General features: G+C 40.5%; 1 protein-coding gene across 4 annotated transcripts; it reads right to left on the bottom strand.

Moving 5' to 3' along the window:
- Positions 1-1478: 1478 nt before the first annotated feature.
- LOC139169338 (G2 and S phase-expressed protein 1-like) lies at positions 1479-26417 on the bottom strand. 4 transcript variants are annotated; one of them, XM_070755341.1, is made up of 13 exons: positions 26403-26417; positions 21108-21273; positions 17654-17776; positions 13850-14001; positions 13217-13270; positions 12614-12678; positions 10200-10257; positions 9526-10120; positions 7569-7739; positions 6858-6990; positions 4669-4974; positions 4420-4480; positions 1479-1846 (listed from the first exon to the last, which is right to left on the bottom strand). In XM_070755341.1, the coding sequence occupies exons 6-13, from the start codon at positions 12669-12671 to the stop codon at positions 1843-1845; spliced, it is 1386 nt and encodes a 461-aa protein (XP_070611442.1). In that variant the 5' UTR covers positions 12672-12678; positions 13217-13270; positions 13850-14001; positions 17654-17776; positions 21108-21273; positions 26403-26417; the 3' UTR covers positions 1479-1842. The 4 variants fall into 4 exon arrangements, with proteins under 4 accessions (XP_070611442.1, XP_070611439.1, XP_070611438.1 ...); XM_070755338.1 differs by lacking the exon at positions 26403-26417 and adding an exon at positions 24169-24369 and having other exon boundaries at positions 13845-14001; XM_070755337.1 differs by lacking the exon at positions 26403-26417 and adding an exon at positions 24169-24369.

Raw genomic sequence — 26417 nt, 5'->3', positions numbered from 1 at the left:
AACAGATTATTATCAAAGAAAATGAGGCCACCTGTGGTTGGGTGGGGCTGTGGTCATTAGTGGGGCTGCTATAAAGAGCAGCCTCTGGGTTTGGCCATTGTGGAGGATTATCTGATCATTGTGGTTCATGACTGCGTTACTGACTTTGACTTTTTGTGTGCTGATTTTTCCCTGCTTTGAAACTAAACCAGAGCAAAGTGTGTTTCACTTTGTGAAAGAAGGACTTTGAATTGCCTCACAGCTGCAAGCTAAGTATCACAGGACTGATAAGGGACTTGTATAAATTACCAGTTTGTTTGGAGACTAGTGCTCTTTGCTATACCAAAAGAGGACTTAGTTTAAGTGAATTTTCATTATAAAGAACATTATTTTGAATTTTCAAACGTGGGTGTGTCTGAAATTTGTACCTGTGAATTTTTGGGAGGATTCTACCAGAGAGCCCGACAGAACAGAGGCCATGCGGTGAAATGGGAAATCTGATTTTGCTGGGCAGCTACCCTGATATCACTGACAGGTTTGGGAAAGCAGCATAACAGTCTGAACTGGTAGAAAACGACAATTCTCCTGCATCTGAAGCTATGCTTGATTTGTCAGAGAGCAAATCTTCAGATGATCCCATATTATTTGAATAAATCCTGTTGGAAGAAGTAGGTAACACACACACACACACACAATGCAGACTGCAAAATGTGGAGAGGAAGGGATCACAAGAGAGTTGAGAATATACACTGCAATGCATTGATTCCAGAGCTGAGAGGCAGAAGTACACTAGGCAGTAGTATTTTTCCTATTGTGTGCCTGCTTACTGTTTTGTAATCTCTCGTCCAATTTCTCCGTTCTTGTGAAGGGGGGGGGGGAGAGAAATGGGTCAAACACAGCAGAGATTGGCTACCAAAATTGCTCTAAAACAAAAAAAAATACTTCAAAAAAACAGAGAAATGACTTAATAGTATTTTATGTTATCATTTCTTTCCTTTTTATGATGAGAACAAAATATGCAACTCCGATTTTATGTTATAGGACAAAACTTCACCTACATCTGAGTTGTTGCAATAAGATAAAGAAATGTGATGGTCGTTTTGTTTCAAAATTTTTGTATTATTCATGCTATAAGGAATTTTATGAGGCAAACTACTTTTCTAACATGAATTGCCTTGACAAGCCAGTTGTGCTAACTACATTTTTTAGCCAGACAGGTGAATATAATTTTAAAAACTGAAACACGGTTGAAGGTAGTTTGGGACAGTATACTGCAGTTTTGTATTGAATTATTCAAATTAATGAATAAAATAAAATTTTGGAGAACTCATTCCTTTTTGCACACGTAGTTGTTGACTATAAAGGAAAAGTCAGACACACATTCTGTCCTGCCGTAAATAGTTCTGCATTTAAGAATTTGCCATTCTTACAGATATTGAATTGTGATTGTCTTCAGAGACTCTGAATATTTTGCAGTAATTATGAAAGAGTGGAATCAATATTTAAAATGCTTAACTTTATTTCAACATATTTGACAAACATCTACAATTTACTTTGTACAATTTTGAAACAAATATTTTTACCAGGAAATACATTTATTACGACCAAAATTGCTTATAATGTAAAAAAGTCCATCTATTTTCTATTTTTCTTAGCAGAAATATATCAACATTTCAAGTTCCCGATTTTAATGTCTTTTTTCCAGTGAACCATTTTTCACTCTTTTCCAGTGAACTATTAGTTGCTTAACTCTAGACTTTTTCCAAGTTTAAAAACCATTATTTAAAAATCAGAATTTCAGAAGAGGTAAATTTTCTTTATTTCCTTCAGGACTTAGTTTGATCAAAGGAGAGCTCAGATCTATTAGCTAGAAGTAGAAAATATATAATTAAAACATTGACTAAGCACAACTTTTACATTCTTGGAAATATAAAGAACCCAATCTGTTAGCAAATCTACATTAACAGTGCAGTTTTGATTACAACCAATTGCACCCAATTCAAATATTATATAGCTTATTAATGCCATGTTTTGGCAGAATTTTGAGGTTAAATTTTCTAATATTACATGAAATATATATAACATCAGATTGGACAAAGCTTAAAATATATAGTTGAGTGCCTCTAAATGTAAAATATACGCAATTAAACTTTATCATCAACACACACTTACAAACAGTATTGAGGGTGAGATAAAAATAACCTTATTTTATAGGGTTCCAAGTCACCTGTACTTTATAATTAAGCTTAACAATTATTTAACAGGCAAACCTAAAGCTTGCCAATTGCCTAGCCCACTTATTACCAACCTCTGAAATTTCTGACAAGCTTACAGTTCTCTCTGCAAATTGCAAGCATGGAAATTATCTAAATACAGTGGTACCTTAAGATACGAACTTAATTGGTGCCGGGGGGAGGTTCGTAAGACGAAAGGTTCGTAAGATGAAACATTGTTTCCCATAGGAAACAATGTAAACTCAATTAATCCGTGCAACAACAAAAAAAAACCCGCAAAAAACCGCTGCCGCCCGGCTGTCACCTTTTAAAACAGCCGTGTGGCAGGAGATAGGCCTTGAGTTTTTGGCTGGGGGGGGAGAAGTAGGACCTTCCTAACTCCCCCCCCCCAGCCACAAGGAGCGGCGAAGCGGCGAAGTGACGTGGAGGAATGAAGTGACGTCCTGCTCATCGCCCGTGTCTGGCAGAAGCTTCTGCCCGAGTGCTCTTGGCCGGCGGGATTCAAAGTGCTGGGGTGGGAGGTGTCCCGACAGCTCCCCCCCCACCCCAGCACTTTGAATCCCGCCGGCCAAGACCACTCGGGCAGAAGCTTCTGCCAGACACGGGCAATGAGCGGGATGAGCGGCGCGGAAGCCGCTTGCAGCAGCTGCCACGGCCACCGGCTTCCGCGCCGCTCATCCCGCTCATTGCCCGTGTCTGGCAGAAGCTGCCACCTGAGCGCTCTTGCCCAGCGGGAGGCGAAGCACTGGGGTGGAGGGGCTGTCGGGACACCCCCCACCCCAGCACTTTGAATCCCGCCAGCCAAGAGCACTCGGGCAGAAGCTTCCCCCTCATCGCCCGTGTCTGGCAGAAGCTTCTGCCCGAGTGCTCTTGGCCGGCGGGATTCAAAGTGCTGGGGTGGGAGGTGTCCCGACAGAAACGGGCTCCGAAGCGGCGCAAAGTTATCCTGTCTCTCCACCTCCTCCCCCTGCGGCCGCCTTCCCAAAGGAGCCTTCTGGCTGCCCAGGGGGCGGAGTTAGCTTTGTGCCAGGGGAGCGGGGGCTGACACCCGAGCGCTCTTGCCCAGCGGGAGGCGAAGCACTGGGGTGGGGGGTAGGGCTGTTGGGACATCCCCCACCCCAGCACTTTGAATCCCGCCGGCCAAGAGCACTCGGGCAGAAGCTTCCCCCTCATCGCCCGTGTCTGGCAGAAGCTTCTGCCCGAATGCTCTTGGCCGGCGGGATTCAAAGTGCTGGGGTTGGAGGTGTCCCGACAGCCCCACCCCCACCCCAGTGCTTCGCCTCCTGATGGGCAAGAGCGCTCGGGTGGCAGCTCCCGCTCCCCCGGCACAAAGCTAACCCCACCCCCTGGGCAGCCAGAAGGCTCCTTTGGGAAGGCGGCCGCAGGGGGAGGAGGTGGAGAGACAGGATAACTTTGCGCCGCTTCGGAGCCCGTTTCTTTCCTGCTGCCACTATCTTCTTGAAGGTTTTCCCAACGAAGCGCTGCGCTGGGCTCTGAAGTGGCGCAAAGTTCTCCCTGCCTCCTCTGCAGTTGGGAGGCTCCTTGGGGAAGGTGGCAGCAGAGGAGGCAGGGAGAACTTTGCGCCACTTCGGAGCCCAGCGCTGGGCTCCGAAATGGCGCAAAGTTCTCCCTGCCTCCTCTGCTGCCACCTTCCCCAAGGAGCCTCCCAACCGCAGAGGAGGCAGGGAGAATTACCAACCTCTGAAATTTCTGACAAGCTTACAGTTCTCTCTGCAAATTGCAGGCATGGAAATTATCTAAATATATGGATATTATAACACTGCAGGATAGCTTGACAGTGTCTTCATTTGTTTTCACAGGAAATTAAATAATTTGGATTCTATCAAAGTTCACCTATTTATTATTTATTTATTTATTTATTGGATTTGTATGCCGCCCCTCTCCGTAGACTCGGGGCGGCTAACAACAGTGGTAAAAACAACATGCGACAATCCAATACTAAAACAGCTAAAAACCCTTATTTTAAAACCAATCTACATACAAACTTACCATACATAAATTGTAGAAGCCTAGGGGGAAAGAATATCTCAGTTCCCCCATGCCTGACGACAGAGGTGGGTTTTAAGAAGCTTACGAAAGGCAAGGAGGGTAGGGGCTATTCTAATCTCTGGGGGGAGTTGGTTCCACCTATGTTATAGAACAGTTCAATGAAGACTAACAATTGAAGTGGAAACCAGAAATTTACCTTTTAATATTGCTACCGGATAATACTGGATTTGATTGCAATATTCTGGCAACTTCATTTTCTGAAGAAAAAAAAAATAAGCAGAAAATACAGTTGAAGTGTTCACATTAATTTTCTTCGATACATAGTCAATTGCTTAATGTAATTCTAATCTCTTTTTTTGCCAGCGTGTACAATGGCATGTTAAGCGCAGAATCAACATTCTCCAAAAGTTAGCATAATTTAATGCATTAAGATTAATTTCCTTACCTCGCTTTAGGTTTGGAGCTGCTGCTTTAGAGTTAAGTTTGAAATTTGAACTTCTACTTGCATTTCCTGATATGTTTTTTGATAATACTTTCTGAAGACCAGAATCTAAACTTTTCTGCAGATTACTGCCTGCACTCTCAGATTTCAGGGTAGCTTTATATTTGGGTATATTCACAGGATTTCCTTTAGCACATTTGGTTGTGGGTTGTTTTCCAGATGCATCAGAGTGGGCAGCATTCACTGAAAATCCTCTTATAGGTTTAACTATGGAAATCTTGCTTGTTACAGAAGAGTGCCTTGTTCTGACTAGGAAATAAGACAGTACAGACTGCATTATCATAATTGTAATCAAGCTTTTTTTTTAATATCACAAAAATAGGCACCAGTCCATTACAATATTCCGGATAGCAATAAACATGTTTGTACAGTGGTACCTCTACTTACGAACTTAATTCGTTCCGTGACCAGGTTCTTAAGTAGAAAAGTTTGTAAGAAGAAGTGATTTTTCCCATAGGAATCAATGTAAAAGCAAATAATGTGTGCAATTGGGGAAACCACAGGGAGGGTGGAGGCCGTTTCCTCCTAGGAGATTCCTAGAGGCCCCATGGAGGCTTCTCCCCACCTTTTCTGGCCCTGATTCCTCCCAGTTGATTCCTAGAGAGGCCCCACGGAGGCTTCTCCCCACCTTTTCCGGCCCTGTTCCCCCCCAGGCAATTCCTAGAGAGGTCCCATGGAGGCTTCTCCCTGCCTTTTCCGGTTACAGTTTCGAAGGCTCGGGTTTGTAAGTGAAAAATAGTTCTTGAGAAGAGGCAAAAAAATCCTGAACACCCAGTTCTTATCTAGAAAAGTTCGTAAATAGAGGCGTTCTTAGGTAGAGGTACCACTGTATATAAAATCACAAAAACAATGTGCGCTCCTTGTGCAAACTGTATCCCTACTAGCAGATATTTGTCATGATGCTGCATGCAAAAATGAAAAATAGATAACAGCATTCCATATGTCCCCAGACATATATTATTTTATAAGTGATCACTTTGGCTGGACTAGAGTTACTGTACCCCAATACCCTTCACCCCAACCACTGGAGCAATCCAGGAGGATGCTACTGTCACAAAGGAATCTGAAGCCATATAAGAAAATAAGATTACTTCCTTTCTTTCACACGTATTATCCATCTGGGTCACCAAGTTTATTTATGTCTTAAAATAGCATCTGAACCTAGCTTTGTCTTGCTATGAACATACAAGTCATTGTTCTTACTTAATTAGAATATTAATCAACACATTTTAAAGACATCATTACCCATGAATCAAACCAGATAGGAGCAATTCAGACTCAGATCTGTATAATTCTTAGAGATATTTATTTGATAGAGCAGTACACTGGTACCTCTACTTAAGAACGCCTCTACTTAAGAACTTTTCTAGATAAGAACGGGTGTTTAAGATTTTTTTGCCTCTTCTTAAGAACCATTTTCTACTTAAAACCCAAGGCCGGAAAAATTTCCCAGGAAACTTGAGAGCGGCACGAAGACCTGGCCAGCTTCCTACCATTCCCCCTGGTTTTCTCTCTCTGGTGCAGTGTATGGGAGGCAGCTTTGCACCGGGTGTATGGGAGGCACGTGCTCCTCCTCGCCGCCTCAGAGTCCTTCTGGGTTTTTTTAAGCCTTAAAGTTGGGATTTTTTTTATTCCCCTCACCTCACCTTCTTCCTTTGGCAGCGACTGTCCTCCTCCTCTTCTTCCTCCTCCTCCTCCCACCCAAATTCCGAGCTTTTATTTCTTTTACATTGATTCCTATGGGAAAAATTGCTTCTACTTACAAACGTTTCTACTTAAGAACCTGGTCACGGAATAAATTAGGTTCTTAAGTAGGTGTACCATTGTGATTTATTGTACTTGTCTTTTATGTTCTGATACATTTACAATCAGTTTTAACATATTTAAAAGCATTTGCTATTAAATTTCACACTTTTAAAATGCTGCTAAGATGCTTGTGCTGTTGAATTTACTCAAGAGAAGCATCGTTGTCATTGTACTTTAATGCAGTTTTGTCTTCTATGAATAGCTGTGGCTCCTGCCTTCCCCTTCCCCACTCAGTGTGCAACTCTGACTACTTGAACATGTTTTCATTAAGTCACAGTTCCCATTCCATGCTATGCACTAGAATCAAACTACAACTGAATAATTACCACTTCCTCTTTTAGGAGAAATTGACAGACTTGAATTGAAACTTGAATTTATGCTGGAAATAGAGGAGGAAGATGAAGTATTTCTTCCTCTATGAACATTAGTAGGTTTCAGTTGTCTCGTTTTCATTTCCAACTGTAAAGACAATGATAAATTATTTGGCTGTATGCTAAAAAAATACAATCAGGTATATTATTCTGGCCATTATGCTTTGATTTTTTTTTTCTCATCAAATTGCATCTCTCTACCTGAATAACTGCAATTGTAAGTACATGGCTATCTCTTCCATTCCATTATAGTAGAGGTCCCTAACCTTTGGTCTGTGGCCCAGTGCCGGGTCCGTTGGGAACCAGACCAGGCAAGTAATGCATGTGCAAAACCATGCCCCTCCTTTCCCACAATGTTGGTCCACAGAGGCAGAAAGATTGGGTACTGCTTCATTAATAGCATATGGATTTTCTTCTGTTTAGTATAAAAAATAAGGTCAAATTAGAACTTGCTTCTTCGCAAATTACATTTCTGTATCAATTTTCTCATCTTGATACATTGCATGGGAGAAAATCAAAACAGTTCTCAAAGATACACTAGTTAAAATGTATTTTTTAATTAACTTGTTATGTTAAAAGTTTAAATCATGGAAAAAGTACTTTCAGATAAAATACTGAAATGACATGTATTTGAACATCCAAATTGATTGATTAAAAAGTATTCACCTTGCTGGGAGTAGGGAGAGTTCTCTTGCTTGGCATGGATGAACTGGTAGAAAATGACAATTCTCCTGCATCTGAAGCTACGCTTGATTTGTCAGAGAGCAAATCTTCAGATGATCCCATACTGTTTGAGTAAATCTTGTTGGAAGAACTAGGCAATTTTCCTTGCTTGGGCTGCAAGATTTGGATTTGAAATATTTGTAAAACAAATAAATATCAGAATACGAAAATCTCATGTTATTTCTATTAAATGAAAACTATCTTGAATAGTTTTGCCATCAAACTATAATCAGGCTATTAGTTAAGGGGATCAAGTGATATGTTATTAGAATGCAAATATTAAACATTCCAATTTTATGAAATCCAATTCATTTACGCTCTCCCTACTCTCCAAAGTATACAACTGTCTGAAATACAGTTGGAAGTGTAGAGTACAGTGTTCCCTCGATTTCCGCGGGTTCGAACTTCGTGAATAGCCTATACCACGGTTTTTCAAAAAATATTAATTAAAAAATACTTCATGGTTTTTTTCCCTATACCATGGTTTTTCCCACCCGATGACGTCATATGTCATCACCAAACTAATAATTTTTGCAAATAAATAACAAACAAAATAATTATTGTTAATAAATAATTATGTTTATAAATATCAGGATCACTAAGTGTCTTATTCAATGGTGAGTACCAGTAATAATGGTGAGTAAATGGTTGTTAAGGGAATGGGAAATGGTAATTTAAGGGTTTAAAGTGTTAAGGGATGGCTTGTGATACTGTCCATAGCCAAAAATGGTGTATTTACTTCTGCATCTCTACTTCGCGGAAATTCGACTTTCGCGGGCGGTCTCGAAACGCATCCCCAGCGGAAATCGAGGGAACACTGTATATTGAAAAGCATTTTTCTCAAGTAATACTGAATACTTCATAATGAATCAGCATGAATTAAAACACTCATTTAAGTCTTAAGATAACGGTGTGACCTGGTCAGACTTTGGAATGACTTTGAATTTAAAAGGCAGGTCTTCTGCTTTGCAATGTCTCTTCTTATGAAGACAAAGCTCCTTTCCGCTGCTGACTCATTCAAAATGGCATACCAGTTCATAGTCATGTTTCATAACCAGGCACACCAAAAAGGTTTGAACTAGAACCTTTGAAGGTCTATTTATGTTAAAGCAGAACTAACCATATTTCAAGAAATTGGGGGAACAACTGATAAACCATCTTCAAAAGCCTCAGGTTCTCTCATGTAACTCTCTTACTTGGCATCTTTAAAGTTTTGCTCTCCCCTCCTGTTCAAAGTTTCTAATTCAAATGTCAGGCTAAATGCATTTTTGCAGTAACACCATTAGCAATAACAATTAGACTTATGTACCACTTCACAGTGCTTTACATCCTTCTCTAAGTGGATTAGTGTCAGCATATTGCCCCTTCCCAATCTCAGAATGATGGAAAGCTGAGTCAACCTTGAGCAGGTGAGACTCAAACTGTTGAACTGCTGGCAGCCGGCAGTCAGCTGAAGTAGCCTGCAGTACTGCATTCTATCCACTATGCTACCACGGCTCTTAAACATTAGGCACTTAAATAAGCAATAAGATTCTTAGATTAAGAGAGTTGAAAGGGATCTTGTAGGTCACCTAGTAGGCCATCACCTCCCGCCTGAGCAAACTCTACACCATTTCTTAATAAATTATCCTAGCCTCAAACTATATCTACCAATACTCATCACTTTCAACTAACATTCTGACCAATCCAGGAAATACACAAATGTTTCAGATTCAAACAATAACCTTAAAAATCAGGAGCACAGAGCTACATGCTTTCTCAAAAACAGAAACATAAAATATCAACAAACTCACAGATTTACATACCAAGTAGACAGAAAAATTCTATTCTACTTAGAATTAGATTGTAATATCATGACACAACTGAAAGCTTAGGTATAATACAAAATAAAAACCTTTACCTCGCCTGCTACTAAGTAGTTGTTATTTCTAAGTGCAGGTGATGCTTTTACAGTCTGAAATTTGCTTTTTTTAAGGCTTGTGTTATTCTTTGCTTGGGGTGAGGATACAGTGTCCATTTTAGGTAACTTGTCTGTTTTAGCAGGACTTGGGGCATTTAGAGACACTTGGGGAGAACGTGGGCTGTCCATTATTGCGACAGGTTGCCGTAAACCCTTCTGAAGTTGCTTGCTTGGGCTTTCCCAAAGACAGTATGTCTCTCTTCTAGTGTTTGTTGGAATTTTATCTGCCCCTATTCCTTTTTCAAAGATTTTCAGTTTTGACTTTGATTCTTTCACAAACTTTTCAACAATCGCTGTCTTTTCCTCCTTCAGACAAATAGTATTATTTTTTTCTATTTTGTTTCCATTTTTAAGCTGCAGAGCTAGCAAGTGAGCTTCTTTAAATATTTCCACAAATTTATCTCCTGCAGGAGGGCTCCAAGGGAGGTCATGTGCATGTGATCGAATTTGACTTTCTCCGTGGGATTCAAGGTACACAGCAATGCATTTTTCTTTATGGCCCACTGGTCCAATAAAAACTTCATCTTCATTTCCACTATAACGGAGATAAATTAAGTCAGGTCCACATACTTCTCTCCATTCTTAATGCACCTTGATTTTAATGCTAATTTTACCTTGTGGGAGATAGTGAAAGGTCAAAATCAAATTTTTCTTCAGTCAGGAGGTGAAAATCTGAAATTGCAATAGTACATCATACATTACTATTGTAACATTTATAATGGTTAGTGAGATGGGTGGCATATAAATTTAATAAACAAACATACCTGGGATTCACTTTTTTTCCTACAGGAACCAAATTATTATTCAGCACCCCTTCAAATTATTGTACCATATTGCCTCAAACAGGCATTGGTTTCATGAACTTTCAGTTTACTGGATTGACTCTGCTTAACAGATATTCACAGGATAGGAACATCTATTTATTTATTCATATTAATCGAATGAACGCGTTACTAATTGGTGTGGAACCTATGTTAATAGCATTTATAATAGGAAAGATATTTGTTAGCAAGTCAGCTTCTTTTGAACTTTTATCCTAAAAAAATTTCAATGCAGGAAGTGTCTACATATAGCAAATGCCTTGGTTAAAACATTAGCTTTAACAATAAGCAAAAGTAATGATAAGAAATAAAATTATCTTTGGTTATTTTCATTAGGGATTTTAAACATGATACTCAACTTATGACCGTAATTGAGTCCAAAATTTATATTGTTAATTGAGAAATTTGTTGAGTTTTGCCCCATTTCAGTGTTCCCTCTAATTTTTTTTTGGAGTGGACGGAAAAGTATAGTGTCTGAGCGGCAGTCCCTTCGGGACTGGGCGGCACAGAAATAATAAATAAATAAATAAATAAACAAACAAACAAATAAAAAACCCACCCTGTTTTGACTCAGAGAATTTCAAAATAAAATACTGTACTGTGTGTCTATAACAGTGAGCTCATAATAGGGCAACTCTATCAATATCAAAATGCCACTTAAATAGTTGAGCTAGATTCAAACTAGATTTTGATTTTCTTTCTTTCTTCCTTACTCCCATTCTTTTTCTTTCTCTTTTCCTTCCTCTCTTTTTTCTATCTGTTTCTCTCTCTTCCTCTCTTCCTCTCTCTCTCCTTCGTCTCACTCTTTCCCTCTTCTGGGCAGGTTTGGAAAACTCTGAGTTGATGATGATTTTTAAGTGAGCGATGGCTCACTGCTCAGCTTAGAGGGAACTATGCCCCATTTTACAATTTTTCTTGCCATATTTAAGTGAATTGTTTGTAAAATTAATATGGCTTTCCCATTGACCTTGCTTGTCAAAAGGTTGCAAAAGGTGATCACATGACCCCGGAATACTGCAACTTTCCTAAATGTGAGTCAGTTGCCAAGCATCTAAATTTTGATCATGTCACCATGGGGAAGCTGCAACAGTCATAAAGTGTGAAAAACAGTCATAGGTCACTTTCTCCAGTGTCGTTGTAACTTTTAACATGCACTAAATGAACTGTTTTAAGTCAGGGACTAACGGACATTTTCTTTGTGTTTCTGGCAGATAGTGATGTAAGAATTTGCAAGCTGATCAATAAATGAGCTGGGCTGGTGCAGCAGGTAGAGTGCTGTACTGCAGGCCACTGAAGCTGACTGTAGATCAGCGGTTCAAATCTCATCACCGGCTCAAGGTTGACTTGGCCTTCCATCCTTCCGAAGTGGGTAAAACGAGGACCCGGATTGTGGGGGCAATATGCTGGCTCTGTTAAAAAGTGCTATTGCTAACATGTTGTAAGCTGCCCTGAGTCTAAGGAGAAGGGCGGCATAAAAATCAATCAAACAAACAAATAAATAATAGATGTAATGGGATGTCCTGGGTGCAGAAAAGGACACCCTGGAAGAAACTACCCTGTTATCATCATCATAATTATTATTAATAATAACAATAATAATAATAATAATAATAATAATAATAATAATAATAATAATTTATTATCTCCAAGGATTTGGAGCGGCTCACAACAGCAACAAAATACAATATAATACAAATCCAATATTAAAACTAATTTAAAAACCCATTATTACTAAAAAAACATTCAATTCTACACAATCACACCATTCTCAAATGCTAGGGTCAGAGAGATGGGGGAGGGGGGAAAAGAGGATTAGTCCCCCCATGCCTGGTGGCATAAATGCGTCTTTAACATCTTGCAGAAGGCAAGGAGGGTGGGGGCAATTTGAATCTCTAGGGGGGAGGTTGATTCGAGGGCCAGGGCCACCACAGAGAAGGCTCTACCCCTAGGTCCCGCCAGACGTCATTGTTTAGTCGACAGGACCTGGAGAAGGCCAACTCTGTGGGACCTAATTGGCCGCTGGGATTTATGTGGCAGAAGGCGGTAGGTATTCTGGTCCGATGCCATGTAGGATCCATGTCATGGATCTGTCAAGCTGTTTCTCTTACCTTCAAGTGGACTTAGATTGATTTTTGTATCTTTCTGTAAAGTCACAACAGAATAATTATGTCAGAAGATACCGTATGACATATTGTTTTAACACCTACCATTGGAAGGAACATCTATTGTTTTACATTCTGAATCCAATGTTTTTCTGTCTTCCATGGTATCGCTGCAAAATAGTTTCACATCTCATGTTAGATATTAAATAATTAAAACTATTACATTGTTTTTCCAAAAATTAATTGAGAGTAATAATAAAAATGGTCAAAGAGCTGTTATAATCCCAACGTTTTTCTGTATTGCACTATAAGAAACTTAAATATTCTAAACATATTATTAATGGCCCAATTGACTGAAGTTTGGTTCTTCTATTTAGTATTTACATCCATCATATGTACATCCATCATCATATTTATTTCTATTGTTTAATGTGACAGCAGAGGTACAGTATAGCAAATATCCTGGTTTGATAGGAACCAGGAAACCTTTCCCTGCATTTTACAGTAGACAAACTAGAGCCTATTTATGAATTTGAAGCTTTGTATAAGTCAGATTAGAGTTAAAATTTCCTGGACGTGGTTGCAGATACTACAAGGGGGGGAAAACATCATCTCAATTTAAATCACATTAAAAGTAGTAACTTTGAAAGGAATGATAAAATAAAATGTACATGTGTTCATAAAAATTGTGAATCAGTAATTTCTCACCTCCAGAAGGAATTCTGAAAAATCCCTTTTACCAACAAAACAGAGGCCCATGCTCTAAAATAAAACACAATTGATAGTCACCCTTTAGATATTTTGAAAGTTCAAATAACAATATATTATCTCGAGCTATTCCCACCTACAAATCCACCTATCTAGAAACATGCCAGATGCACAAATAATCTTAAAGAAAATGAACTTTAAGAAAAATGAACAATAGGAAATGCTGATGGTTCAAAGAAAAATATGTGCACAGCAGCAGATTATCCTACTTTCACCTGCAATGAAAGATGGCAGAACTAATGTCTGAATTAGAAACAATCAAAACACTAAAATGGCACAATTGGTAATTTTATCTAGAAATATGATCAATGAAAAGAACAACTCTTGGTCATTCCCAGATTGCAAAGGCATCTAAACCAAGGTTTTTCAAACTTGGGTGATTGTTGGCTGGGGGGTAGGGTTGTTGTAGGCCTCACATTTTAATGGAACAGCAGCTCTTCCACATATGGACCAAGATATGAAGCATGAAGAGGGAAATGGATGTGCAAGATTGAAAAAGACTGTTCTAAGTTCTGATTGTGCCCCCACCACCACATAGTGATTGAATCCTTTGAGTAGGAAATGTTACCATGCCTCTTTTTTTTTCAACACATGATAAAGCTGGTGTTCTGCAGCTATCTTCTTCACAAAGTCTTTTGTGGTTTTCTGCAAAGCTTCTTGAGAAATCTGGCTGAGAAAGAATGTTTGGTCTTTTTTGTAATCAGCTCCCTGAAGAAGTTTGACAGCTGCAAGAGGAAGAGAAAAATACAACAGATTGAATAAAGCTGATTGGCTACACTTCCTATTTCTTTCACATTTTTTATTTATTTATTTATTTATTATTTAGATTTGTATGCCGCCCCTCTCCGAAGACTCGGGGCGGCTCACAACAAGATATAACAAATCATAAATAATTCAATAACTTTAAAATATTTAAAGATTTAAAAGAACCCCATATACTAACAGACACACACACAAGCATACCATGTATAAAATTGAACAAGCCCGGGGGAGGTGTTTCAATTCCCCCATGCCTGACGGCAAAGGTGGGTTTTAAGGAGTTTACGGAAGGCAGGAAGAGTAAGGGCAGTTCTAATCTCTGGGGGGAGTTGGTTCCAGAGGGCCGGTGCCACCACAGAGAAGGCTCTTCCCCTGGGGCCCGCCAACCGACATTGTTTAGTTGACGGGACCCGGAGAAGGCCCACTCTGTGGGACCTAATCGGTCGCTGGGATTCGTGCGGCAGGAGGCGGTCCCGGAGATATTCTGGTCCAGTGCCATGAAGGGCTTTAAAGGTCATAACCAACACTTTGAATTGTGACCGGAAATTGATCGGCAGCCAATGCAGACTGCGGAGTGATGGTGAAACATGGGCATACCTAGGTAAGCCCATGACTGCTCTCGCAGCTGCATTCTGCACGATCTGGAGTTTCCGAACACTTTTCAAAGGTAGCCCCATGTAGAGAGCATTGCAGTAGTCGAACCTCAAGGTGATGAGGGCATGAGTGACTGTGAGCAATGAGTCCCGGTCCAGATAGGGCCGCAACTGGTGCACCAGGCGAACCTGGGCAAACGCCCCCCTCGCCACAGCTGAAAGATGGTTCTCTAATGTGAGCTGTGGATCAAGGAGGATGCCCAAGTTGCGGACCCTCTCTGAAGGGGTCAATAGTTCCCCCCCCCCCCAGGGTAATGGACGGACAGATGGGATTGTCCTTGGGAGGCAAAACCCACAGCCACTCCGTCTTATCCGTTTACCATACTTTGTTTACCATGTTGCACTCTGAAAATTGGGCCTTCAGTGAAATTGAGGAAGACGGGATATTAGAAGGGAAAGCTATTTCCTCATTTAAAAATGGACATCAAGTAGGTGTCAACTCTTAGCAACCACAGAGAAATTTCCCCCCATAATTACCGTATTTTTGGAGTATAAGATGCACCTTAGTTTTTGGGGAGTAAAATAGGGAAAAGAATCTGCTACCAGATATTCACCTGGCTAGCATCCTTGGTCTGGTCAGCTTCAGCATATTCTTTTATCCCCTGGTTAGGGCTTTAAAAAAACCTTATTCACAGAGAGTGACAATGAAAGAGCTTGCAAGCCAGTAAGAGCCGCGAAAATCATTAGCACCTGGTAAGGGCTGGAAAGAAACATTTGGAGCAAGTGGAGCAATGAAAAAAACCCTGCAAAGACTTAGGGCTTGGAAAACATTTTTTGCAAAGAGTAACAATGAAAGAGCTTGCAAGCGGGTAAGACCTGGGAACGTTGTTAGCACCTAGTTAGGGCTGGAAAGAAACATTCAGAGCAAGTAGAGCAATAAAAAAAACCTGCAAAGACTTAGGGCTTGGAAAACATTTTTTGCGAAGAGTAACAATGAAAGAACCTGCAAGGTAAGAGCTGGGAAGATCGTTAGCACCTAGTTAGGACTGGGGGGGAAAAGCTTCCAAAAAACCCCCCGTAAGAGTATAAGACAAACCTGAATTTTCAGCTTCTTAGGGAGGAAAAATGTGTGTCTTATACTCCAAAAAAATACAGTATCTGTTCCTAATCTGGTCTTTCAAATCTTCCAGTGGTGTGCTTACTGCCACTGTAACTGAGTCTATCTAATAAACTATGCTTCCTCCAGCTCCACTATTTGGTATATAGAAAAGACGCTGACTTTTATCAGTTATAATGTATCCTTGGCTCATCTCAATGGAAAAGTAGCTCCTCCAGCTATTGGCCAGACTTCAGGGGGACACCATGAAGTATGAAGAGAAGATTGCATGTGCAAAATGAGGTAGCAGAATGAAGGGCTATTGACATCAATGGGTTGAAAACCTTATTACTGCAAAGGCTGAGAAAAGACGGAACTACAGAGAGCGAAGGGGAAAAAGAAGGCAAATGAATGTTCCCTCTCTCCCTCCCTCCCCCTCTTTATCTCTATTTGTCTCTCTTGAAATCACAGAAAATAATAACATGATGGCAGAAAATCATAAAAGAAGCCAAGATACTATATGCCAACAGAACCAAAGTAATAAATAAGAAATGTGATTTTTCTTTCAAGTAATATTCAGTAAAAAGGCTCTTGATTATATGGTACTTTTGATATGATATAATATGATGTACTTTGATATGATAATATACTATTAAGTCAAATGCAGCAGATATCTAGCTGTTTCCTTTCTGCAAAAATGTAACATCAATTAGCTGTTGTTCTTCTTCATCTTGTTTTCCAATTTTAATCTGTATTCTAAGACTTTTGCAGACAAGATGCCATTCATGTCATTATATTGATTGATGCTACCCAAAGGTGCTTTTTCAAGAGGCAACTGGACTTCCTAGTTTTTCTTTGAAGATGTTTCACTTCTCATCCAGGAAGCTTCTTCAGCTGACTGGATGGTGGGGAATGGAAGGATTTATATACTTCTCAAAAAAAATAAACAACAGAATAAAACTCCAAGTAAATCAAACTTCTGTAAAATCAAACTGTCCACTTAGGAAGCTGATTGACAATCAATTTCACATGCTGTTGTGCAAATGGAATAGTTGTGCAAATGAAATATTCAATGAGAATATTTCATTCACTCAGATCTAGGATGTGTTATTTGAGTGTTCCTTTTATTTTTTTGGAGCAGTATATTTCTTGCAGGCAACTGGTCATTTTCATTCTTCTATAGCAGTGAAGGCAAACCTTTTTTGGCTCGGGTGCCCACACCTATAATGGAATGTGTCCCGTCCCCCCTCCCTGCACAAGAGCACAGCCCCCACAAGTTCGTTCCAGAACTTCCGGTTGGTCCATTGGGCCGTTTTTCACCGTCACCAGATTTCAGGAGGCTTTCCTGAACCTTGGGGAGAGAAAATGGACGAAAAGGTTGAAAATCAGCTGGCCAGCATGGAACTGACAAAGGGCAACGCCTCGCGTACCCTCAGATATGGCTCCGCATGCCACCTGTGGCACTTGTGCCATAGGTTTGCCATCACTGTTCTAGAGAGTCATGGAGGCCACCTGGAGGTTTATCTGTATCCTTGGGGTCACCTGAATAGTGCAAATGGGTGTGGAGCCTTCTTGACTGCAGGAGGTTTTCTCCACTGTGTCCCTTCACTGGCATAGGCTGTTGGGGAGGAGTTTGTTGTCTGCATTTTAAACGGAGGTGAAAATGGTTCCTGTAGTCCGGGGGTCGCCCAAACTTGGCAACTTTAAGACTTATGGATTTCAATTCCCAGAATTCTCCAGCCATCTACTGTAGTCTGTAATTTTTCTGGAAATCTGTTGGAAGCTTCTTGTATGGGAAGTGAAACATCTTCAAAGAAAAACAAGAAAGTCCAGTTGCCTCCTGAAAAACACCTTTGGGACAACCATGATCTGGATGGCAGAGAATGGATGCTACATATCTAATCTGGATTTAAACAGGGGAGCACTTACCGTTTCTTATTTCAAATCTATTTCTGAAAAGGCCTCGTGGTTTTTCGTTGTATATTTGCTGAAAAACTTCATTATCTTCCAGGGAGGTCCTTGCATAGTGTCCAGTTGCTAGTGCATCAGCTCCTGGAATAGTTTTGGAAAAAATAAAGGCAAATTAGATACAGTGATACCTCGTCTTACAAACGCCTCGTCATACAAACTTTTCGAGATACAAACCCGGGGTTTAAGATTTTTTTGCCTCTTCTTACAAACTATTTTCACCTTACAAATCCACCGCCGCTGCTGGGATGCCCAGCCTCCGGACTTCTATTCCCAGCGAAGCACCCATTTTTGTGCTACTGGGATTTCCCTGAGGCTCCCCTCCATTGGAAATACCACCTCTGGACCTCTGTGTTTTTGTGATGCAGCAGGGGAATCCCAGCAGTGCAAAAATGGGTGCTTCGCTGGTAATCGAAGTCTGGAGGTGGGGTTTCCCAGTGAGGGGAGCCTCAGTGAAATCGCAGCATTGCAAAAACACAGAGGTCTGGAGGTGGGGTTTCGAGGACTTCGGTGTTTTTGCGATGCTGCGATTTCACTGATGCTCCCTTCGCTGGGAAACCCCACCTCCGGACTTCCGTTGCCAGCGTAGCGCTCGTTTTTGCGATGCTGGGATTCCCCTGCAGCATCGCAAAAACACGGAAGTCCAGAGGTGGGGTTTCCCATGGAGGGGAGCCTCAGGGGAATCCCAGCAGTGCAAAAACGGGAGCTTCGGCTGGCAAAAGGGGTGGATTTTGGGCTTGCACGCATTAATCGCTTTTCCATTGATTCCTATGGGAAACATTGTTTCGTCTTACAAACTTTTCACCTTAAGAACCTCGTCCCGGAACCAATTAAGTTTGTAAGACAAGGTATCACTGTACTTTTATTTTAGCAAGACTTTTAATATATTTCACGACTTTTGTTTTTTATGACTTTCTTCATCTTATACTGAACCACTTTGGTAGGAGGAAACTTCACTGAATTCAATAATACTTTCTCTGAATACAAAAGTGTATGCCTGCACCTTCAATTAAGACACAAATTGATCTGAAAAGCCAGATCTTGATAGGCTGTAAAAAGATTATATGCCAAATTAGCACTGATTTCCACACCTTAGTTTTTCAGAATAGAAAACACCACAAACTAGAACTTATCAATGTTATTCATAGCATAGTGTAGGAAATAATTGAATTTGATGTTTTTATTACATATAATATCAGGATTAGGTGTCCGTCCAACTTCATATTCATTTAAAAGATAGCTGTAGGTGGAAATGTAAAAAAGAAATTGGCACATATTATCATACATGGTGGACATGTCCTGAGACTAAAATATTTTGGAACAAAGTGGAGAATTGGATAAATGAAATAACAAAGGAGAAGATTAAAAAATCTCCTGAATTTTTTCTATTGGGCATTTCAAATACAAAGTATAAAAAAGAAATTTATTATTTAATAATACATATATTGGTTGCGGCAAGAATAGTATTCGCACAGAAATGGAAAGAAAAGACAATACCAAAAGATGTTGAAGTGTTTAAAAAAATTATAGAATGTGCAGAATTAGATATGATGACTAAACGTTTGAATAATCAAACTGAAACAGAATTTTACAAAATATGGGACAAAGTATATGAGTGGTGGAATTTTAAAAATAGTATTAATAATTAAACATACAAGAATATATAACTATTTGAAGAATTATAAGATAGAATGAAATAGTATATAGTATAACCAAGTTAGAAGTGTTTTTTTATTTTTTCTGTATTACTAATATTTTCTTTTTTCTCTTTGTACAAGTATACAATATTTTAATAGATAAAGAAATTTAATTAATAGGCTTAATATTAAAAACATAGAGTTAAATTTAATAAGAATGTAATGTACACATGTGGCATTTCTATATTGATCTGATAACAGTTAGGGTTTTTATATTTTTGTATTAGTTAGACTTCGACGACAAGCGGAGCAATGGCAGCTCCTTAAATGTTTAATGTTGTATGTCTTTGTCCTTTTGAAAAACAATAAAAAAAATTTTTTTTAAAAAAAGATAGCTGTAGGTAAGGAAAAAAAATATATTAGAATGATTATGAATTTTTGGAAATGCAGAGGCATGTTTACTGCTCCACCAAGAATCCCAATTACTTGATATAAAGCTAAAACCTGAATCATATCAAATTCATCAGAAGCAGCTAACAGAATAGAGAAATCTCTTTGCCCTGACCAGATTTTACTGAAGTTGTTTCAGTTTATAATTAGCGCCTTATTTTAAATCATTTAAAAATGAAAAAAAGGATTGGTTTATAATAGTGTTTTTCAAATGACCCTGGGATGCTGCAACCATCATAAAAATATGCAGTTGCCATGTGCCCAAATTTTAATCATGTGACCAAGTGGATGCTGCGGCAGTCATAAGTGTGAGGACTGGCTGTAAGTAATTTTTTTTTCAGTGCTGTTGTAACATCAAACAGTTACCAAATGAATGGGTGTAAGTCAAGGGCTACCATTACTTCCATATTATCCCCAGAAAAACCATGTGCCTGTATTATACATATCAGAAATTAAATTCAGCTCAAGAAAGTCTGCATCTTTAGTTTATCATTGGTGGCTCTTCAAATAAACTTCCTTCAAATCCATGGTGGATTGCTTTTGCTTCCAGAGTTAAAGGAGATTTGTTAAACTTCAGAATGTTCTAAAAATTTTCATATACAGTACACTTTTTTAACCAAAGCATAGAGCTTTAATGCTTTGCTAGATTATAAAGAGCAGTAGAGGAGAGAACTAACCAAGGAAGCTTGCAAAGCCTACATACCGTGTTTCCCCGATAGTAAGGCAGTGTCTTACTATCTTTTTACCCCCAAAAGCCCCACTGTGTCTTACTTTGGGGGTATGTCTTATATTGTCCCGGGCACCGGGGCCGGCTCGTCTTCGGGCTTCAGCCCGGGTGAGGCCTCTTCTCCTCAGGGCGGGCGACGTTAGGTGGCGTTGCGCGGCAGGCGCGGCTGCCCGTCGGGCCCGGCCTCCATCCCTCCTGCGCCGCGGCGGGGCCGGTCCGCGATGCGCGTCCTGGGGGCGCCCGGCTGGCCGGCTCCTCCCGCTGCGGCTCCTCCCGCTGCTGCCCAACGCCGAGGATGCCCCGCGCACAGCCCGGCTACGGCAGCAGGCAGGCAGGCAGCCCCAGGCGCGGCGGGGAGAGCAAAGGCGGCGGCGGGAGTAGCGGATGCCTCCCTCGCTTTTAGTACCGTGTTTCCCCAAAAGTAAGACATATGTCTTACTTTCGGGGTATGGCTTATCTTAGCCGACCCCCCTGAAACCCCCCATATGTCTTACAATCGGGGGGGTCTTACTATCGGGGAAACACGATAGTAAACCCATTAACTTTGTTTCTCTTATTAATCTTCCCAGTCACACAAGTTTTCCTTCAGCAATTCTCTTACCTAAACACTTCATTCCAATATTCTTTAACATAGGAAACTTGGCGAAATGGAATATTGAGTATCTGACACACTTTATATGCATCTTCACAATCTTGATTGCCTTGACAAATTCCTTTTTCATCCACCAAGTCCCAGTTGTTCATGAATACCCCAGTCACATCATATCCTGTTCAGATGTGGAAAGTAAGACATGAGAAAGTATAAGAGACAATACTATACAAGAAAAATTAACATACGGTACTTACAAACTTACAAATACTATACAAGAAAAATGAACATGCTTACAAATAATATTAAATTTTTCCAAAAACTCATATCTCCTACACTTTATCCAGTTTTGGATAACTCTTACTATGCTAATATATTTATTTATTTATTTATTTATTTTGTCCAATGCACAATACATATTGAAGAGGATAGACATGAGTTATTATCTATAAAGAAAGGATATAAAAGTCCAATACACAATGAGGGTTTTAGTGGGTATATATCAATATACACATAGTAAAATACATGATGAAGCTTATAGAGGAGATACTCATAGTAAAATATATCTAAGAAATAATAGAAAAGAAGATATAGGAATAGAATATATCAATGAAAGAATAGAAGAAGAGATATAGGAATAGAGGAAAGGTATATAGGAGATATAGGAGAGCAATAGGACAGGGGACGGAAGGCACTCTAGTGCACTTGTACTCGCCCCTTACTGACCTCTTAGGAATCTGGATAGGTCAACTGTAGATAATCTAAGGGTAAAGTGTTGGGGGTTTGGGGATGACACTATTCCCAGAATAATACATTGTGCACATGGCAAGTAGAAAATCTTCATTCTAGCTAGATTTAGAATTAGAATGGACCTTGTAGGTCATCTAGTCCAACCCCCCCCCCCCCCCCACTTAAGCAGGAGTTCCTACACCATTTGAGACAGATGGCAGTCCAATCTCCCCTTGAAGGTTGTAAATGTTGGGGCTCTCATGACCTCCACTGGCAAGCTGTTCTACTGGTTGATCGCTCTCACAGTCAGAAGGTTTCTCCTCACTTCCAGGTTGAATCTCTTCTTGGTCGGCTTCCATCCATTATTCCTTGTCTGGCTTTCTGGTGCCATAGATATGTCAAAACATATAGGCAATAACAGACTGAAAAGACTCTGGTCATAGATTGTCCATGAAAGCATTGAATTAGCTCATGTTTAGTTTCATCATTAAAATATAGAGACAGTTTAAAGAAGGCTGTAAAGCACTATGAAGCAGTATATAAGTCTAAGTGTTATTGCTATTATTAAAATATGAAATAAATAATTAAATAAGAGTTTAGCAAAAATATCTTTCAAAGTCTGTGTGTGGGTCTCAATATATATCAATATCTATCTGCAATTCTTTTAAATCAAAGGTATCAGTGAAACAAAGGTGCAAGTGAAACAGGGAATTATGGGAGTTGAAGTACACAGGTCTTAAAGTTGCCAGGTTTGGGGACCCCTGCTAGGCATTTGCACTACATTGCATACCCTTCCTTTTTTCCCACAGCCTCAGCCCCCCCCCCCATTTCAGCATATAGGGAATTAGGGTATCCGTGTCAGCTACCATTTCATCAGATGCACAATCTGATTACAAATTTTTCTTTATGCTTGCATCAGGCAATCTATGTCAATCTATGCTAGAAAGGGGGGGCATTATTTCATCCTCACACCAACCTCAGGAAGATGGAAGGCCGAATCAACATTGAATCTGCTGATTCAAACTGCCAAGTTGCAGGTAGCTGGCAGACAAGGTGGTCTTTGACTTACGACCACAACCCAGCCCAAAATTAATGCTAGACATTTGTTAACTGAGTTTTGCCCTGTTTTACCACCTTTCTTGCCACAATTGTTAAGTTAATTGCTGCAGTTAAATAAATAACTTGATTGTTAAGTCAATCTGGCTTCCACTGTTGACTTTGCTTATCAGAAGTTCGCAAAAGGGGATAGCACAACCCCAGGACTCAATATCAGTTGCCAAACATCCTAATTTTGATCATGTGATTATGGGCAATGCCACAATGGTCGTAAGAGTGAAAAAATGATCATAACTCACTTCTTTCATTGCCATTGTCACTTTTAAAGGTCACTAAAGGAACTGTTGTAAGTCAAGGACTACCTGTATTCAAAATGCTTTGCCTTCTTTCGAAGCACATTTCTTAAAGCTGCTCCCTGCAACCCTGGGCTCTCATAGTGGTCTTCCATCCAAGCATTTAGGCTTAGGCTGCTTAGCTTTTGCAGATCAACCAAGGTCATCTGTGTTGACCCTGGACTTAATGAAGCACAGTGGACCAATACCAGCAGATGACATGGAGAATTCTGGGAGTTGAAGTCCACAAGTCTTAAAATTGCCAAGTTTGAAGATTTCTTGGCCTACAGCAAAGGCTTTATGTTTGCTATGCTTTAAATCCCTGGCTCCCAACGTGGAGCCCACAGGGAGAAATTTCATTTTTACTGGGGGCAATTGGAACCTTGTTTAAACCTAGTTAATGGTCTTTTAGGCTTCCTCCCTGTGAGTAGTTCACTTTTTGAATAATAAGAATTATATATGGGGGGGGAGGTCTCGCGATTTTAGAGATGCTTAGGTGGGGCATGGGCAAATAAGATTGGGAACCACTGCTTTAAATTCTAATAAAACTTCTGACTTTCAAAGTGAGACTTTTGTAGTGCACTGTCTGCTCAATTGTTATTACCGTAAGTGCAGCTATGTTAATGATTTAGGGCTGTAAAGCACAGGATAATGCTCTCGCCACAGTCCTCAGGCATCCGACCGGAAGGAGCATTTAGCCGACCGGAAGGAGCATTTAGCAAGGGCAACTCTTTCCCTCAGGCTTCGCCCACCAGATGCTACTACGAGCCCTCTCAAAGGCCTTCGCAAAGGGAATGCCGGGAGTTGTAGTCTCCATATACCGAAACGGAAGTTCTCCTGAGGGAAAGAAAGCGCGGATGGATGAGGGAGAGTTAAGAGGCCGGGTATGTGGGAGTGAAATACAGGGCTGGCTGTTCTCCGCGCCCTCCCCTCGTTCTTAGCTGGGGAAGCCTCACCTCTTCGCCTCAGCAGCAGAGCCGCCACGGCGCTGTCTACGCCGCCAGACATGGCGCACACCACATGCCGTCGAGCGGCTCCCATCATCGTCTAGTTTCGCTGCCTCAAAAGGCCGGCCGGCCGCGCTTCCTTTCCCGACCGCGGCATCTCTGAAGGGCAGAAGCAGGACGGGGCCGCCCCTGTGAGCGGAGCTGAGCTCACAAAAGGCCGGGGAAACCGGGCTTCCCCTCGGCTCTCCTTCGGGAGGAAGAGGGCAGCTTTGGCGGGGCGTGAGGGAAGGATCCCGACAGTGGGAGGGGACTTTCCTGTCCTTTTATCTTTGGGTCATGCAGCGGCTGAGGAGGAGGATGGTGGAAGCTGACGTCCTGCCTTTTTTTATTCACCCCAGGCGGAGGAATGGGAGCAACAGCTGGAGGACACCTGTGCGCGCATCTTGAGTCAAGGGATGGTTCCTGGCGGCCGCTTGAACCAACCCCTGCATTTTTTTCCTGAAGATGATTTTTTGAGCTGGTTTTTGTTTTTTGCCATTTCTTTGCTTTCTGGGGTTCTTTTTTATATAACCTTTTAAAATTGATTTTCATAACAATATAATCATTTAACATTCACACAACACATAACAGTGTGCTCAGTGTTAAGTGCCCTCCACCAAAATGGGGGCATAATTTCTATATACCATTTTAACTCAAGAGCAGTATATCTATTTACATATAAAGTAATTTCTGGGGGTCTGAGAGAAAAGAGACTGGCTCTCAGGTTCTCCTGGGTTTTAACCAAGAGGCTGATGTTATATATATTTCATGTAATATTAGAAAATTTAACCTCAAAATTCTGCCAAAAGCTGGCATTAATAAGCTATATAATATTTGAATTGGGTGCAATTGGTTGTAATCAAAACTGCACTGTTAATGTAGATTTGCTAACAGATTGGGTTCTTTATATTTCCAAGAATGTAAAAGTTGTGCTTAGTCAATGTTTTAATTATATATTTTCTACTTCTAGCTAATAGATCTGAGCTCTCCTTTGATCAAACTAAGTCCTGAAGGAAATAAAGAAAATTCACCTTTGCTAAAAACTGACACTCTTAACAAGAATATTTACGGTATGTCAAAGTATTGATGGCAGGCACTGTTGGACTATTACTGTAACCAACATTTTGAAAGAATTGCATTTATAATATCTTCAGGAGAGATGGATCTGCAAAGCACATTTTAAAGCAAAACCAATAAAACCCTTCATTTTTGAAATACCATAAAAGCCTTCCTAGTATAAAATACTACCACAATAAGTACACTAGGAGGTGATAGCATCTTTCAAATTCTTTTAACAAGCAGCAGTTGCAACATTAATTTTTATTGAAATACATGGTTTGTATTTTGACATGACAGATAAACTAACCTCCTTAGCTAGAATTACTTCTGTTTCCCCCTTTTTAGTAAGGTCTTGTTCTATTTCGATAGAAGATTTATCTGGTGAAAATGTAAGCGCAATAGGTATAATTCGTGGTGGAGATAAGTCTTTATTCAGAATTCCAACCCTTTATTCAGAATTCCAACATCTTTATTCAGAATTCCAACCCTGCAATCATTTACAGTGGTACCTCGTCATACGAACCCTTCATCATACAAACTTCGAGATACGAACCCAGGGTTCGGAATTTTTTTGCCTCTTCTTACATGCCCTGGTACCTCCTCATGCAGCTTGGGCTAATGGTATGGCCGAGAGATTTGTTCGCGTGGCCAAAGAAGCCCTGAAAAGATCTCAACTAGGTAATATCCAGGAATACCTGGATACCTTCCTCTTAACGCAGCACATAACACCTAGCACAGTCACGAACAAAAGCCCGGCTGAACTGTTAATGGGCAGAAAGCTCAGGTCACCTTTGGACAGGTTGCATCCCTCCTACTTAGATACTAAACAGTACTGCTCTGATTCCCCCGAAAGATCATTTAATGTGGGGCAATCAGTTTATGCCAGAAACTTTGACTGGGGAAATCAGTGGGAGAAGGGAAGCATAGCGGAACAAACCGGCCTGAAAACCTACCACATCCTACTAGGGGATGGCCGCCTTTGGAAAAGGCACGTTGACCATCTAAGGAGGCGGCTGAAAACGACTAGCCTCCGGCAGGGGCTGTCCGAACAAACTAACGGAGCCTCTGAATCTTCACTCCCCACAGGGAGTTCAAATCGATCAAGCAAACACGACCCGGACAATGGGAAATAGATTAGGACTTACCGTGCCGCCGAGAGC

This window comes from Erythrolamprus reginae, chromosome 6 (assembly GCF_031021105.1).
Source record: "Erythrolamprus reginae isolate rEryReg1 chromosome 6, rEryReg1.hap1, whole genome shotgun sequence".
NCBI classification, from domain to species: domain Eukaryota; kingdom Metazoa; phylum Chordata; class Lepidosauria; order Squamata; family Dipsadidae; genus Erythrolamprus; species Erythrolamprus reginae.
Note: the sequence above shows the minus strand (reverse complement) of the source record. Positions and strands in the feature narration are given on the sequence as shown.

Excerpts from the sequence above, each read along its gene's own strand:
- LOC139169338 (XM_070755341.1), bottom strand. The coding sequence starts at position 12,671 with ATGGAAGACAGAAAAACATTGGATTCAGAATGTAAAACAATAGATGTT. Across the intron at positions 10,258-12,613 it reads AATAGATGTTCCTTCCAATG|ATTTTCACCTCCTGACTGAA; the intron begins GTAGGTGTTAAA and ends TTGCAATTTCAG. Across the intron at positions 7,740-9,525 it reads ACTACTTAGTAGCAGGCGAG|CCCAAGCAAGGAAAATTGCC; the intron begins GTAAAGGTTTTT and ends CAAATCTTGCAG.